We start from the raw sequence: 17,615 nt of genomic DNA on the forward strand, positions 1-17,615 counted from the left end.
ATAAATGTGAATTGTGTAACCACTTAATAGGTATGTATTATTTGACAAATAAATTTCCAAGATTTATCAAATCAGGTAATGCAAAATATAATGTTACATTCCAGATGAAATTTTTCCATATTTTCTGCCTTCATTGCCCGAAATTTCTCAAGCATCCTTTTTGAGCTGAACAGTGTATTTAATTCTGTCCATATACTGGTGTACTGCATGAAACTAATTAATTTATTTGGAACTGTTTATTCTTTCAGCTATTCAGAGTTTTCATTCAATTCATTTTCTGTAATAACTAATTATTTACTCCTTGTTTACTTATTTGTCATTCAATCCGCTTTTAATAAGGTACATTTCTTTCTTGTAAAGCAAAGTTGTGCTTCATTCTTTATTCAAAAAACTAAGAAAGTGGTTAAAATAATTACTTAAGTACATGGTACTTTACTTTAGTACATGGTACTTCTTGTCAAACATATCTTGTCAAATAAATTTAACAACATGAAATGAAACAATTACTTTTGTAGTGTTTGTAAGTGATTGTAGCCTAGAGACGTGATCATTTCCCCATCGGTGAGTTGTGACATCCCAGGAAACTGTTGAAATGTCTTTCTGATCCATGATAAGGTATTGACTTCCAAGTAGCTGCATGTAGCTATCATTTCCATGTAGCTGCATGTAGCTATCATTTCCATGTAGCTATCATTTGCATGTAGCTGCATATAGCTATCATTTGCATGTAGCTATCATTTGCATGTAGCTGCATATAGCTATCATTTGCATGAAGCTGCATGTAGCTATCATTTCCAAGTAGCTGCATGTAGCTATCATTTCCATGTAGCTGCATGTGGCTATCATTTCCATGTAGCTATCATTTCCATGTAGCTACATGAAGCTATCATTTCCATGTAGCTATCATTTCCATGTAGCTATCATTTCCATGTAGCTGCATGCTTTACTTTTCCCTCTCGTCTTGATCCTGATCCTAGAGATACCTTACCCTTGCTAAATTCTTGATCCTGTTTGGCTAGTTCCTCATCGTATCTAAAATAAAAGTAATGACAGTTATTCTATCGATCTGTCTAATTGAAGAAGTTACCCTTAGGAGATTTGAAACCAAGAGACAGGAAATGAACCCCATCCCACCCCTCCCCCTCCCAAAATACTTTTCAGAGTTATGATTTATCCCTCCTTCTCCCCCCCCCCAATACTTTTCAGAGTTATGATTTAGCCCTCCCCCTCTCGCAATACTTTTCAGAGTCATGATTTAGCACTTCCCCTCCCGCAATACTTTTCAGAGTTATGATTTAGCCCCCCCCCAATATTTTTCAGAGTTATGATTTAGCCCTCCCCCAATACTTTTCAGAGTTATGATTTAGCCCTCCCCCCAATACTTTCAGAGTTATGATTTAGTCCTCCCCCCCCCCCCCAATACTTTTCAGAGTTATGATTTAGTGTGGTGCTGCCATAAGTGGCACTTTATCACCACTGAACCTTGGACAGACTCTTGACCCCTCCCTCATCCCCAGTATTATACCTGTATCAGGGTTTCTTATTGTACAAAATAGCATCATATAATCAAATAGGAAAATTGCCCAAATAGATGGAAGTACCATCTTTCTGATGTTTAATCATTTGTAATATATGTAAACAGGGTTATAGCTAGGAGATTGTGAGTGCTGGTTAAATAAATTTGCGAAGCGTAGCGAGCGAAGCTCTCGCATCTCACGGCAGGGGGTCCAGGGGCCCGCTTAAGGGCCCCTGGTGGGGTCCAGGGAAAAAGAAGATGTTATTATCATGTTTTACGGCAAGGGAAAGATAAATTTGTTACTTTTGTTGTATTTCACAAGCATTTTACTAATTTTTGTGCCGGCCAGTGGACTGTTTATTCACTTCCAATGCCGGCCGGCAGGCGTGAGTGGCGGTTACCACCGGCCGTCGCCGGCCGGCGTGGCTATAACCCTGTATGTAAATGATATCTGCATTTTGATCTAGAAAATAGGGGGAAAATAGAGGGCATTTTCCATTACATTAACACTTGTGGGTTAAAGCAATACCTTTGAATTTGGCAAGAGTTTGCAAATTGATCTTTGAGGATGTGAAGCACTTTCTGATACATTATATTCTGTTACATTATATGCTGATACATTATATTCACAAAAACTAACTACATGGTGCGTTAAATCCTACATTCAATTAACCAAGGTGCATTTAATGATGTCTATTGACATCTGGCCAGCTCTTCACGAATTAACATGATTGTTAAATGCATGTCCAAGTTCATTACACTGAGAGGACAATAAATAGATAAATATGGACTGAATGTTAGACTTACAATAGTTGATAATGGCCATATAACCCCTTTGGTGGTGTTTTGTTCCATTTAACGCTGAAAAGTTAAAAGAATTGAGAAACACATCGTGAAAGTTATTTATCACAACAGAAAAAGTGGACAAAAAGGCTATAAAACAAGAACAGTTAGATGTTTCTGTTTTTGCACTATTGTACTATTTTATGGAAAAATTTATTGTTTAAAAGGGGAAAACAAACAGAAACAATACAAATCGACATTCATGAATCTGTAACTCACAGCATTAAAATTAGTACAAAATTATCATTTTTCTACTCACTTGCGAAACTCATTAGTGACCTTGGATTTACTTATCTCAATTTTTAATTGAATTGAAGAAAAAAAGTGATTAAATCCACATCACCCGCTATATAAATATTTGAAACCTTATGATCTTCTTCAGGGTAGATAAGCCATGGATTTGATAACACACTCATTTCTTATGATTACTAGTCCAAACCTGAATGTGAATTTGCTTGCCACACAGCTCACAGCAGCCTTTTATAGCCTTGTACTTTTTATTTAATACGAGCACTTGTAATAAACACTTTCTTCAAGTCATGCAAACACAGCCTATATCCGTCTCCTTGACTTACTCAGGATGTTCTCCTCCAGGCATCACAAGGTTGATTGTGTCGTTTATTAGGTTGTACTTCATCGTTCGATCATTCACGGTGGTTGCAGACAGAGACGGGGAAGCGTTTACCTGTGGGAGGGTATGACGTACCTGATGATGTTCCAGCTGGTATCGTAAGGGACACTTCAATGGTGAAGCAAACTCTTACCATTTGCCAACTTATTTATAATAAAAGAACTTTGTTTTGAACAAATTCCAAAGAATAAAATTACTTGGTTTGTAAAATATGAGAGCTCAAATGTATGTAATGGGGAATATATTCTGCCAGTGTGTGATGTCACAGTGCTAATAGGAGGTGTCTTCTGCCAGTGTGTGATGTCATGGTGCTAATAGGAGGTGGCTTCTGCCAGTGTGTGATGTCACAGTGCTAATAGAAGGTGTCTTCTGCCAGTGTGTGATGTCACAGTGCTAATAGGAGGTGTCTTCTGCCAGTGTGTGATGTCACAGTGCTAATAGGAGGTGACTTTTGCCAGTGTGTGATGTCACAGTGCTAAGGTGACTTTGCCAGTGTGTGATGTCACAGTGCTAATAGGAGGTGACTTCTAATACTGTCCCTTTTCTTTCATATTTTTGAGGTGAATTAAGTTACAAAAGTTGACACCGAATTAAGCACCAGTATTATGTTATGTTCAGAATTTCTGTTATTGTTTCATTCAGCATTTTCAAAAACTCAAGAAAATGAACATGCCAATAAAAGAGAAAACCATTAAAAATTTCTAGCATATGTGGCTGAATGATGTCATAGAAAAGACTTTCAATTCCTTAGACTTACTCCAGTTGTTAGTCTTTCGTGTGAAGGAACACATTCCATCGATACAATCAAAATTTTAAATGTAATATCATTTTTCATCAGATACAGCAAATAGTCAATGACTTTTAAACCTACAATCTTAAAGGAAAAAGATTTTTTGTTTGTGATTTATCAAATAGTCAAAAAAACATTCACCTATAATTTTAAAGAAATAAGATTTTTTTTTTCCTTCTGATATAGCAAATAGTTAAAGATTTTTACACACCTATAATTTTATAGGCATAAGATATTTTTTTTCTGATATAGCAAAATAGTTAAAGACTTTTACAAACCAATAATATTAATGAACATATTTTTCCATTAGGATCGATTGACCTACCTCAATCAACCAAGGCTTGAGGTTATCGTCTATGATGATGTCATAGCCATAACATTCAAAGCAGTGTTTGTCGTTATTCATCACCCCCTACACAGAAATCGTTTAAGAAAATAAAAAAAAATATATATAGATTAGAATAAGGTGACCAGACGTCCCCGGTTTTCGGGGACAGTCCCCCGATTACAGTGTGCTGTCCCCGATGAACAAGTGTCCCCGAAAATGTCCCGATTCGTCAAATATGTTCAGGAATTTCGAAAATATCCCACATTATTAAGTAAAATAATTGTAAAAGTCCCACATGCCAATCTTATGACACTTGCGGGACTAGTTCTGTCTTTTCCGGGGAGTAATACATCAGTAGAAAGGGTGTTTTCTCTCATGAATGACTTATGGAACTCAGGGAAATCTAAGCTGAAGGTTGAAACGGTGAAAGCCATGCTGCCAGTCAGAACACATTTCAGTATGTCTTGTGTGGAATTCAGCAATAAGCTCAGTAGCACCAATGAAGTATTGCAGAAAATACACTCTTCAGGAAGTACATTAAGACCAATTGATCACGAATTTATGACACAAGCAACTCACAAGCTCTCAAAGAACCACGTAAAGGAAGTGAATTTCATCTAAGAAAAAGCTACATTTTTGAAAATAAAATTGATTTAAAAAGTGCTTCTAAGTATCACCATTTTACATCCAAGCACCTTAGGCACTTAAAAACACCCCCTCCCCTTAGACCCCTCCCCCATATCAGTCACGCAATAAATGTCCCTGATTCCAGTCAGGAAAATATGGTCACCTTAGATTAGAAGATCATGGAAAGTGAATATCTACCAGCTGGTTAATATACCCATTTTGGCGAGGTTTGATTTTTCAAACAAAGTGTTGTACGGATATATTTTCAAAGAGCAAATTTTTTAACTTTTCCAGTTTCACTTTTATCTGCTTATGGATGTTTTTTTTTATTGAAGCGATGCTTCTCACCCGTGATGGTAAGGGACAGTTTGTACAAGATGGATCATATATCACACAGTACCTTATTTTCATGAATAAATTATCCCTTTTAATTAAAACAATAAACTCTGCAATGACAATGTCTACCAGTATTGCTGTATTCTTAATCTACAGTAAGTTTCAGACACTGTTCATTACGAGTTCCATCTGAGTAGCCCTCGCTTGGTTTATACCCTGCAAAAAAAACAGCGATTTTCCGAGTAATACGTGATCTACAAATTAATATAAGCAATCTTCCTTGTTTAATACTAAGCAAGCACTTCTGTGAAAGTTTATTCTTGCTGCAGCTGCTTCATTAGCTAAGATAAAGCTGACAGCTTTGGTTACTTTGTAGATCATGTGATACCCAGAAAATCACCGTTTTTTTCCGAGAATAAACCAAGCGAGGGCTAACCAGGTTGAATGTTGGAAAAAGTCACTGGTTAAGTCAAGTCTTCATTTGATTTGAAGTTCCACACGACACTTCCACACAACTCTTGTCAATGCAAGTCCCAGGTTGAGTAAAGAATTTCCCTTGTATTGAGTTCTATAACATTCTTTATGGACGAGCAAGACACCGGTAACATGTCCTCATTGCCAAGTTTTGTTGGTAGCCGACAGACTCCAGGGATACTGAAGCTGATATTTTAACATGAGAGTGTCCATCAACAAGTTGCATGGAATGCCAATATGGACATGCAATAGATATATATATTTTAGCAGAGTTCTCCAAAAAATGTTAAAACCCCAGACTTTGACACCTCTTTCCTTGCCAACTGATTGGCAATGATTACTGAAGGTGGGGGGAAAGGTGGGGGAAATAAGGGAGGGGTATAGGGAAGGGAAAGGGTATGAGCAACAATGCACTTACCGCTACAGCTTTAAGTGAATGGACAATAAGCCAGTTGATATCATCAAAAAGCTTACTGGTCACCTAGGAAGAAAGAAACAGATAAAATAATGAAACTGAGCTTTCAAACAGAACATTAATGTCTAGATGCATATTTTCCACTCTAAAACAGATCACTCTAAAACTGAATTTGATCAAACTGAGAAGATGCCATCCTAGATTTTCTCACTAAATGAAGGTTCATCAGTCATAAAGTAATGAACTCTTCGGGTTACTAATACTTTCATCATTCATAATATGAAATTAATTTGGCAATTCAGGTTACTTTGTCAAGATATTTTAGTGGGGGGGGGGGGAGGGAGAGGTGCAGAGAAGGCAAGTAGGATGGGGTTGAGGAGGTAGGGTAATGGGTGGTTAATGGGGAAGCTTAACTTATTGGGTGTGCAAAATATATTGCTGGGTATAGTGTGTACTTCCCTGAATGGAGTAGACATGTCACAGAAATTCTTGGAGAGGGGGGAGGGGGAGGAGGAGGGGGGATAAAAGCAATTAGAACAACTAAAGGTAATTATTTGAGGTAGATAATCTCACCTCTCTGCCTCGGGTGCTCTGTAGGAATAATTTCAGGTTCTGTATATTCCATTTTCCACCATGTTGTTTGTTGTAATCGTCCTGATCGAAGGCAACAACAACAACATGTACGTTAGATACTCTTTACAGTTCGGTTTGTAGACAATTAGATATAAACCCATTAAAACAAAGACAAACACATAAACAAACACAAATAAAGAATACCATAAAGAACATATAACCAAGTAGTTGGAAAAGCATGAAGAGATGAAATCAGGTTATGAAATCAGGCTTTGCTTGCTAAATTCTGTTTCAATAAACATAGTGTTTGGGCATATTTATAATTATGCAAAGTTGTAGGGAGACAAACTATGTTATCCCTCATTATTACGCTTGATTGATTGATTGACTGAATCAGTTGGTTAGTAATTACCGATGTGGACAAACCATTCCCTGTAAACAACTAGAAACTGAAGGCAGTTGGTATCATTTCATGTAAAATGCAATCAACCTGATAAAGTTATATTTTAGGTTGTTCTGTAATTTTGTGTCACACTGGCAAAGCCGTGTATTACATTGACACATAACTGGATACCTCTCACATCTCCATGGTTATGACACATATTCAACTGGATAACTCTTGACTTGAAGAGATCTCCATGGTTACAACACATAATTGGACACACCTCCCTCAACCTAAGAATTCTACATGGTGACAATCAGTTGGCTGCTTTCAATTATAGAGTTATATACAACTCAGTCAAATTCAAAAGTTTTGTATCACACAAATTTGATATGTTTTTTTTTTTGGAGGGGCGGGGGTGGGGGGGTGTGGGATTTGCAAAACTTTTGAGGTTTATGCTTAGTTTGTCTCTCCTGGGCAGTACCATCTGGTGCAGAATACCTAACAGGATGACTTGAGGCACAAAATTAATGTTTATATGTTTAAAACTTAAAGGAGCAGTACAGACATTTTCCTCTTTAAATATTTTGAAAATCAGAAACAGATTATCATCACTCTCCGAACCTTCTGTCTGAAGTCAACCTTAAACGGTAGATGGATTTGTGGTATCATCAGATTGTAACAGCTGTGACACAAAATGTAAGTTTAATGCAAACAATGACAACAGCTGGTCAACTCACCCCGTGTTTCTGAACTGAAATATTGGTAAGATGGATGAACATATTATCAAGTTCTGCTGAGCTGGCACTGTACTTCACTGTACAGAAACGACAAAAACCAAGCTCATATCTGAAGAGAAAAAAAAAATCGAAATTAATCAATTAACCTATGGTATTTCCCCAAAGTTAGACACTTTTTTAGTTAGGACACCTTCTAAAACATCAAAATTTAAATGAAAAATTCAATGAAACAAAATTTAATAATAATAAGATATTTTGATGAAAATCAAAAACTCATATTATAAGTCAAAAATGAAGAAGAAAAGGAAAGATGTTGCTTGAATTTACTTACATGTAACATTTCAGCGGCCTGTAAGATGTGACCAGCACATACATTCGTAAGTCAAACTTTTTGCCACCAATGAGAAGAGGGTTGTCGATGTATCTCGAGATGACATATGAATCTCTTGCTGATGATGCTTGGAATCTAAATATGAATAATATGTTAGCAATTTAGTATTGAAAATAAGTCATGCTTTCCTATTCTTCAGTCCAGTTGAAGTTAAAAAGAATTTTCACTTGAAACACTTTAATAAAATTCTAAAACAGGATATTCAAAGGAACTTGTTTGTAATAAGTTCCAAGTAGTACCATTATTTGGATTCTTAGGCCATTCAATTAAAAAGTTCATTGATATTTCACATATTAATAGACGATATGATTGACAGTTAAGGAAAGAAGGAAACATCAAATGGACTTACGATGAAGTCTTGCTGTCTCGGGACCATTTCTTGATTTGCGATAATTTGTTGATTAGAAAGATACCGATACCTCTCGCTGCAAAATCAGGAAACAGATCAGTTAAGAGGATTTGAATAAATGTTTACAATGGCTATGGAATAGCAAAACAAATGTTGATTCATTTTAAGGTTTGGGGGTGGGTGGGGAAGTGATGAGTGGATGATTAAGGTAGTATTAAAGATGACTGTATATTTTTTTTTCTCTTTTTGTTGGCACATCCATATTACAATCATTAAAGATGGACTCCCAAAGACTTTCCTAGAAGATCAATTACTCTCAATTTTTTTTTTTTTTAAAGTCTCAGAGATGTAAGATTCCCTAATCGAGGCAGAAATGCAAGATATCAAGTTTGACTATAAAGGACCATTTTTTGGCTTGGTCTAGAATATTTAAAGGAAAGACTAAATGATCATTAAATACTATGTACTAAATATCAACTTTGGAATTCCGTGGAATTCTTGCCATGTTTACCTTTTCCAGTAGGTTTCATAATCCAGGTAGAGGATGGATTTTTTCGGAATTCTTCCACGAAGAGGTTGTAGTCGGCGGGCAAGAGAAACGTGACTGGGATGAAATCTGAAGAAGCATATATATAGTTAGCTAGCAGTACTCTTGTGCATATAACTGGTCACCCATCCCAAGTAGTTCTATTAAATTGCTACTCATGTAGCATTTTTGTCTACTTGTCTATTAACCGTTCCACAAACCACGAACAGAAAGTAATAAGAATTCATGAAAACCAATTTTATAAACAATAGACCATCAGAGGGATGTCTACAAGTCAGTCATAAATATTAATGACCTTAAAGGTCATCAGCATAATAAACAGATGTACACATATCCGTATATATGTTACGTGTGCATATCCAAGTATACCCATTTGAATACCCAATGTAACTCACACCCACACTTACCCATATAACAGTAATGACCAAGTTCATCTTTTTCTGCCAATGGATTTCCTTCTTTCTCCAATTCTTTTCGATATCTCTTCAAGTTTTTCACGAGCAGGTCCTTCCTGGTAAGCTCGTAGTGGTTTGGAAAGTGATTGATAATTCTGAAGTTTGAAGTTCGCAGTGAGAAAATAAGATAAGTAAATGCAATAAGCTGATCAAAAGATAAAGTGGTATGACAAGTAACATATGAAGACAATATGTGAAGTTTTGGTATAAAAATGATTCAACTACAAACACAGTATGCATATGCAGATTGGACTCAAACGGTAAAGTACAGGATAAATTGATTACATGTTTTAAAGTTAAATTTTATGAATGATGGACGGCTATGAGCAAGTCACTTCATAATGAAAAGTTTAAACATGATGAAAACTTGAAACGAAGCTCCAAAATAAGGCAATAGAAATTAACATAATTGAATAAACAGGATTGAAACAAAAAACTATGGTTTACTATTGTGTACTACTTACTGGTCATCTTGTAGTCTGTACCCAGTTTCCACATTGAAGATTGTTTTGGCACTTACGACACTGGCCCTAATGAATAATGAACATGAAAAAGTATTTCAATTTTAACCCAAATTCATGACAACTTCCTTTTCAACAAGAAAAAAAGAAGAGGAAAGGGTGGGGAGAGGGTGAGGGGAAATAATATTGGTTGATATGTTGGCTCAATAGATGCATGATATTAATGATGAGAACTCTGCAATTAAAAGGAAAAGAAAAGAAAACCACAGCAAAACATTATCACATTTACCAGTAAAAATTCCACTCCTCGTCCGACGTCACCTGTGCCCATCCTCTTTTGTCGAAATTGCTGACAAGGACACTCTTTTCCATGTCACAAGCATATTTGCAGGTACGGCTGGCCATTGTATATCTATGGTATATGAAGATCTATGGTATATGAAGATCTATGGTATATCTATCTAAGCACCAAACGGCATAGGTAACTTCACCACTGTGTGACATAAAAGTAACAAATGATGTTAAAATGGATCTGGTACATTTACTCAGTAATATATGACAAATGCAATTACCTTCTAATGATCACTGATAAATAGGAGAAACTTTTCTATCACCATAGACTCAAGTACAAGAGATTGACGATGCACTGAACAGCAAGTCTCTATCAATTATTGACAATGTAAATTTATGTCAAACTTAGACCTAACTGGCCTACTTAACAAGTGTGAATGACCCTTTCATTGTCTAAAGGGGATCAAGTGCAATCTTTCCCTGGTCGGATTCTCCATTTAGTTATTAGGGGGGTTTATAGCAACAACACTGTTTTGTCAATCATAAACTACTTAGACTTTAGAGAATGACACTTTCCCCCTTAAGTTATTTTAATTACTGAATTGATAATAGAAACAGCTGTTTACACAATTGCAGTATAGTCAGGTGCTTCTCTCATATAATGTTGAGAATGGCACTTTACATGCCTTAGTTATCGTTAAAATAAAATGGAAGAATCTGACCAGGGAAAATGGGTTTTGAAAGTTTAGTCTTGATCAGTGGCGGCGGAACCAGGGGGGCTTGGGGGGGCTCAGCCCCCCCAATGAAAAAGTTGAGGGGGCAAATGCATGATAAGCCCCCCCAATATTTACCAAGGCTCCGAAACGTGCATCTGCCCATTTTTCAATGCATACTTGTCGATCTGTCCGATGCACACGTATACTATATAGGTGTAATAATTTTAGTAATTGCTGGGGGACCCTCGGCCCGTCCCCTGGCTATAGACCACATTGTCACCCCAACCGCGTCTTCATGCCCCGTTAAAAGTGGAAGCAGTGAGTGTGAGTACCGGTAAGCGTAACACAACTTCGTCTTAGGCCAATGACTTGCCTCATTTCAGCCAGTTCTCCAACATCCCCTTACTTAGTGGCGGAGCGTCCATATATACAGTCAGGGGCGGATGCCCCCCCCCCCATGGACTGCTGGCGCCCTTTTCACTACTTTTTACTTATTCGCGATTATTGATTATTTTATTGCGCTCTCATATACCTATTGACATTTGTCATATTCTGTTGGTGTAATTTTCCGACAAAATGGCGACGACACCTATTTATTCTCATTTTATCTGCAAATTAGCAAGGCCCGGAAAGGGTCATTTCCTGCAATCTAGGGAGTATCTTTACTCAAACAAATTCTGTACGCTCCGCGCCAACCTGTGGTGGCGCTCCGCTTAGATAGTGTCGAAAGCGCCCCTACAGACCATTCTTGCCCCCTGACCAATACCCCTAGCTCCGCCACTGCCCTTACTACACTTTGCGAGTACACTACGAGTAATAGCTACTCTCTTAAAACACCATCGAATATACAAATCACAATGTTTTTACAGACTTTTACGTGCAATCTGAGAAATTGCAGGCTTGAGACCCGTATTTTAGGGCTAGGTATTCGCAGCATAAAACACTCGGGAAGTGCTGTTTCCGGCCATCTGGGGGTTTGAAAAAACCGAAAATTTTCTTGTACGCTCCGCGCCAACCGATGGTGGCGCTCCGCTTAGATAGTCTCCACACATTAGCCCCCCCAATAATTTTTCCGTTCCGCCGCGTCTGGTCTTGATACAGGCAAAATACCAAGTACAGAGTCTGAACCCTGGATTGCTAAAACAATATTATCACTGAATATTCTGACTGGCCACCGTCAGGGTACCTACCAAACCGTTACTGTTACACAGATAGTCTTAGGCTAGCCTAGGCCTAAGTTAGTAACATTGTAACAGACAGACATACAGTACACGAAGGTCTCGCTAAACTGAACCAAACGTTGACCCTATGCTACATCAAACATGTACTGCAGTTTCGGCAGGAACAGAGATTCAGCTGAAAATAAAACTACGTGTTTAATTATTGCCACTCCACCTAGAGCCAAGGCCTCCTTAGATCAGTTAGGTTAGGTGCCTCTAATACGTCTTATATTATAGGGTTCCAGCCTACATAACATCTATCTACTGCCTATAAAATTGTTACTTACATTTGCGTGGTTAGAGCGGCACTGAATGTCATGGTTACTGTTATTAGAGTAATTACTTGCAGTTTCTCCGTGCCCAGATGTAATTATGTAATCATCGTGTATTATATTATGGTAAACTGTTAATCTTCCCGTATGTCTGTGATTGGTCAGCTAGGTTGCTTGGGTGTGGTTATAATCTTGTGAGTATTAGTTATCTACCTCCCTAATTGGCTCTTTAGTTGCGACCTGGGGTATATTTATGGCTCCTATACAATGTTATTACATAATACTTCACTTACCAGCAACTCCTTGACTGAACAATAGACAACTTTCCCCAGGCGCGTAGCCAATGGGGGGGGGGGGGGAGGGGCAGCCGCCCCCCTTGAGCATATTTTTTTTTTGTTTATATGATATCGCTAGTATTTTCAAAAGAGAAAATGCTAAGATGCAACTTACAAGGCCTGGGAAGTGCCATTCCCAGCGATCTGGGGGGGGGGGGGGCATTTTCAGCCAAAATTTTCTTGTACGCTTCGCGCCAAGCATGGTGGCGCTACGCTTAGATAGTTTGCAATGCCGAATCTACAGTTTCGCCCCTCCCTTGGCAAATTCCTGGCTACGCGCCTGACTTTCCAAAGAAAAAAAGAAGGGAAAAAAGTGTCTATTCTATGAAACAAAACAATGCTATTATCTCCCCCGTAGGACCTCTCGTGAGGTCGATCAGCGGTTAAACTCCTTTTTGTTGTATCTATGGATATATGTGTTACTGTAGTGTTAGTGTAGCCTACTGTGGTATAGTACTACATTGTGATCGCTTCTCGGCCTTTCGGCTAAGATCATGTGTAGTATCTGTTCCCTTTCGAGGGGAATGGTGATGCACACCCGACGATGATCAAACAGTCACAATCCCGATGCAAGGGGGACTGGAGTTGAGAGCGGATCAGTCGTTCGGTAGTTTGGTTTCGTGCCCAGGTTCTTTCCTGGGCGACTTTTTCTTAAAAAGTATATTGTGATTGTATGTCAATAAACCATAGAAATTAAATTTCTATGCAATAAACAGAACTGCACCAGACCCTGGACTGTACACATGTCCTCTCTCTCTCACTAGGTCCCTACAATACCATGATCAATATATAAAATATAATGAAATTGAAATATATCAGGTTTAATTGTGAACAAGTCGGAGACTAGTATTACCAGGGAGTTGTTATGGAACCACTCCCTGGTATTACGACGGTATTTGTGATTGACACTGCCATTACCTACACGCGCTCAAACTTCATGTACCTGTGAAAAACGCATACAAAATTTTGGTTTGAAAAATTACTGACGCATGTACTTGAAGGCAGGTTTAACCAAAACTAACATGATCACCGCTAGCTGACGAAACCAATGTGACGTAACGCACGTGACCTATGGAATGCCAAAAGGAAAAAATTATATGATGATCGTGTCAAAGTAACTTGTGAAAACGAAGTAAAAGTACAAAAGTATGTCGTTTGTAGCATACATGGTGGAGGTGTCTGTTAACAAGTCTTCGTATTTCGATAATCAAATCAAGTTACATAATAATGTGTTACATTTACGTATGGGATGATTCTTTTTATAGTTATCACGGTGAGGGGTATATGTAAGTTGCTGTTTCGTGTGGTAATATTTCTACACACTTGTATACCCTATCATTATTAATGCAAATTATTGGCAAAGCAACTTCTGCGGAATTCACGAATGGCATATGGTAAGCTCGTACATGAAGTTTATACAGATATATTCTGGATTTTGTTTCTTTCCCTACACCACAACATAATTTTCCTAGTGATACTAATTATGGAAGTATAAATTATGCCAATACAACCCTGCTGGGGGGGGGGGGGCAGCGTAACTTTATAAGCAAGGGCTGTTTTTCGTCATTGCAGAATCACTCATCCCAGCGTAACTAATAGCAACACATGTTTATGCCTACTCAACTGTGTATGCCAGCATGACGAGCTGTTTTATCCCATGCATGTGAACACAGTAAAAGTAAAATGTTTTAGAGCCTTGCGTTACTATCTATCACAACATAAAATTACTCCCAGGCACAGCTTTAAACAATTCTTTCTCTGAAATGGAGCAAGATTTTTCTTGCAGGTAGCTGTTCTGGGGAGAAGTGTATAGACCCACATCATCACATCAAACAAGAAAATACGGGTGCTTAAGTCATACATGTAAAACCAATAATGATATCGATAGCAGGCGCGTATCCAGGATTTTCAAATCCGGGGGGCGCGAATTACTATCTAAGCGGAGCGCCACCATCGGTTGGCGCGCAGCGTACAAGAAAATTTCTTGTTTTGAAACCCCCCAGATCACCGGAAACGGCACTTCTCGGGCTTGAAATGACCAACCAGATGTACACTTTTTGCCTGAGAACCAAGTATTTCCTAATAGTTTTTTTTTTCCATCCATAACCTTTTTGAAGATTGTCAACCCGGCACACATCATGTTCGACCTGATCGCATCTCCTGTGGGTCTTTGCTTTTGTAGGTGATTCTACGTCGCGGCCCACAATACCCGTCAGCCCCACTTTTCAAGGTTTTAAGCCCCATATTTGTTCAGAATTTGAAAATTCCCATTTCTCGTGAATAAACTCACTTGAAAACATACCCATAATGTTGTACAAAATTTCATCTATGGACAACCAATATAGAAAAAACTTCCTTCAACCCCATCCAAAACTTCCTTGAACCCCTAACAGACCGGTCAAAATTGCACGAGTAGAGGGAAGTGTGATGTAGATTTTCGAAAATTCAGACACAGTTAATTTATTGGTGTACAAATATTAAAACCTTAGATTATAAAACTTGGTTGAAGGAAATGAAAAAATAGCAGATATTTCCTTCAACCGAACACTATACACACATAGGCGTAGGAGGCGCGGCGGCAGTGGCGGAGCTAGGGGTATTGGTCAGAAGTGGCGAGAATGGTCTGAAGGGGCGCTTTCGACACTATCTAAGCGGAGCGCCACCACTGGTTGGCGCGTAGCGTACAGAAAATTTTTGAGTAAAGATACTCCCTAGATCGCCGGAAATGACCTTTTCCGGGCGTGGCTAATTTGCAGATAAACGAAGAATAAGGTGTCATCGCCAAATTACACCAACAAAATGTGACAAATGTCAATAAGTAGATGAGAGCGCAATAAGAAAAGTCAATAATCTAGAATAAGTAAAAAGTGGTAAAGAGCTGAAAAAGGCGCCAGCAGTCCATTTGAGTCCGTCAGGGGGGCATCCGCCCCCTGACCATATGGACGCTCCGCCACTGCGCGGCGGGGGTGCAGGCCCTAATTCGCCATTACTAATGTAAAAGAGAGTTTTGACATAATTGGACCTTCATGCTTTTTATACATCTACATGTGACATGTCGTTGTTTACATTAGCATCCCGCGGTATACTGCGCAATTTGAACGGACCGTACGGTACATGATGGCATGCGATGTAATAACCGATGCTTGCTTATATGATATTGACATGAACACGTTGAACGCGCGCTTCGCGCGCGAAAATTTTTGGTTATTTTTTCAGGCAAGTCGGACAGTTTTGAGGCTTTTCATCCTGGAACGCCATTTTCATGCTCACTGATATGATGTGATATCTGCTGTTTGCGTTACAAATTCGAACAGGCGCGTAGCGAGGAATTTGCCAAGGGAGGGGCGAAGCCTGTAGGCAAATTATCTAAGCGTAGCGCCACCATAGGCTGGCGCGAAGCGTACAAGCAAATTTTGGCCGAAAATGTCTCCCAGATCGCTGGAAATGACACTTCCCAGGCCTTGTAAGTTGCCTCTAAGCACTTTCTATTTTGAAATTACTTAGCGGTATCATTTAAAAAAATGCTGAATGGGGGGGGGGGGGGGCGGGCGGTCGCCCCCATCCCAAAATGCGTCATGTTCCCCGACGACACGGTCGAGTTCGAGACCAGCCACAGTTGGTTTCATAGCACAATTCTACACACGTGTTATGATAGACCATATATAGTATATATATAGATCATTAGTGAGAGAGGAAAATGGAAACGTCAAAAAATGGAGTTGTCGGTGTAAGGGGTAGGGTGAGTCACACTTTTACGAAATCATTGATCCGTCACTGGCTACCCTTCAGCGCTGTAATGATGTCACTGTTCTTCTTTCTCTTCACGGTGTCTTCGCGTTTTGCTTTTCCTCCCTCCTTTTCTCCTATTTCTCTCTTTCTTCTTTTTCTTTTCCCTTCCTTCCTCTCCTCCTCCTCTTTTTCCCCCTCTTTTTTCCTTTTTTCTTCTCTTTTTTTCTCTTCTCTTTTTCTTACCCGGGGGGCGCGCGCCCCCAACGCCCCCCCCTGGATACGCACCTGGATAGTACATCACTACTTTGGTTATCGTTTTATCATAACGGTAAGGAAACGGTAGGAAACCCGTTCCGACGAAACTTATTTCGAATAATTCATAATACCATTATTATTATTTTTTGGGGGGAACATTTGTACAACAACAAAACTGCAGAGTAAGCACGAAAAGTAATGAACCCGTCAATATTCAAATGATGATTCTTCAAAGATACAAATATGGATTTATGAAGTCATATACATCTCGATTATTACGGTGACCCTTATCAGTAAACCTTCCTCCGATATCCTTCATATTTTGTCTACGACTCCGATTTAAGAGATAATACAAATAGTAATGTCCACACACGTGAGAGTTAAGCGCTTGTAATGGCCGTGTGTCGTAACGAACAACAGGCTTTCGAAGAAACCGTGCACTGCCTGGTACCGTTGTGGGTTGTCGGCCAAAAGAATCGAAATATTCCACGACGGTGCGGCCTTGTGGCACAAACAAGCTCGCCTAGGTGTTTTGTGATGCTATACGATACAAAGCCTTTGATATTTCTTTCCTCAGATCGATCGTATAGTCACCCACGTCTCTTTGACAACTTATACACATCGTTGGCATCGTCCTCCTCCTCATCATCACTTTCATATTTGTTCTTCAGACCATGGCGTAAAACCTTCGTCATGGCCTTATTGAGTTGGATCATGGTCATCCAAGTTTCTACCGCATTGTACACATTATCACCCTCCTCCTCCTTGTCACTTTCGTCTTTGTTCTTCAGTCCATGATGTAATATCTTAGACATTGCCTTATTGAGTTCGAGCAAGTGCATCCAAGTCTCCACAGCATCATAAGTGCGTTCACCATCCTTGTCATCGTGATCGTCACCATCATCATCCTCACTGCTACTAGTACCGTCTGATGTTTCA

The 17,615-nt window shown here is 38.9% G+C and overlaps 1 protein-coding gene and 1 pseudogene across 5 annotated transcripts; one reads left to right on the forward strand and one right to left on the reverse strand.

Moving 5' to 3' along the window:
• Positions 1 to 177: 177 nt before the first annotated feature.
• LOC139969806 (polyglutamylase complex subunit TTLL1-like) lies at positions 178 to 12,531 on the reverse strand. 5 transcript variants are annotated; one of them, XM_071975088.1, is made up of 14 exons: positions 12,373 to 12,531; positions 10,148 to 10,351; positions 9,862 to 9,927; positions 9,350 to 9,492; positions 8,907 to 9,011; positions 8,396 to 8,471; positions 7,987 to 8,121; positions 7,656 to 7,764; positions 6,534 to 6,614; positions 5,964 to 6,026; positions 4,106 to 4,192; positions 2,935 to 3,044; positions 2,324 to 2,377; positions 178 to 1,032 (listed from the first exon to the last, which is right to left on the reverse strand). In XM_071975088.1, the coding sequence occupies exons 2-14, from the start codon at positions 10,261 to 10,263 to the stop codon at positions 921 to 923; spliced, it is 1,257 nt and encodes a 418-aa protein (XP_071831189.1). In that variant the 5' UTR covers positions 10,264 to 10,351; positions 12,373 to 12,531; the 3' UTR covers positions 178 to 920. The 5 variants fall into 5 exon arrangements, with proteins under 5 accessions (XP_071831189.1, XP_071831188.1, XP_071831190.1 ...); XM_071975087.1 differs by having other exon boundaries at positions 10,148 to 10,270; positions 12,373 to 12,492; XM_071975089.1 differs by lacking the exon at positions 12,373 to 12,531 and adding an exon at positions 12,137 to 12,263.
• Positions 12,532 to 13,158: 627 nt separating this feature from the next.
• LOC139970342 (U2 spliceosomal RNA) lies at positions 13,159 to 13,257 on the forward strand (annotated as a pseudogene).
• Positions 13,258 to 17,615: the final 4,358 nt, after the last annotated feature.

This window comes from Apostichopus japonicus, chromosome 7 (genome assembly GCF_037975245.1).
Source record: "Apostichopus japonicus isolate 1M-3 chromosome 7, ASM3797524v1, whole genome shotgun sequence".
NCBI lineage: Eukaryota > Metazoa > Echinodermata > Holothuroidea > Aspidochirotida > Stichopodidae > Apostichopus > Apostichopus japonicus.

What these genes read in the sequence shown, in the direction of transcription:
- LOC139969806 (XM_071975087.1), bottom strand. Translation starts at nt 12,404, where the DNA reads ATGACATTCAGTGCCGCTCTAACCACGCAAAT. An exon ending in GCCGCTCTAACCACGCAAAT is followed by an intron (nt 10,271 to 12,372) that starts GTAAGTAACAAT and finishes CATATACCATAG; the next exon opens with ATATACAATGGCCAGCCGTA. An exon ending in CCTGGAGGAGAACATCCTGA is followed by an intron (nt 2,378 to 2,934) that starts GTAAGTCAAGGA and finishes TTAACTTTTCAG; the next exon opens with CGTTAAATGGAACAAAACAC.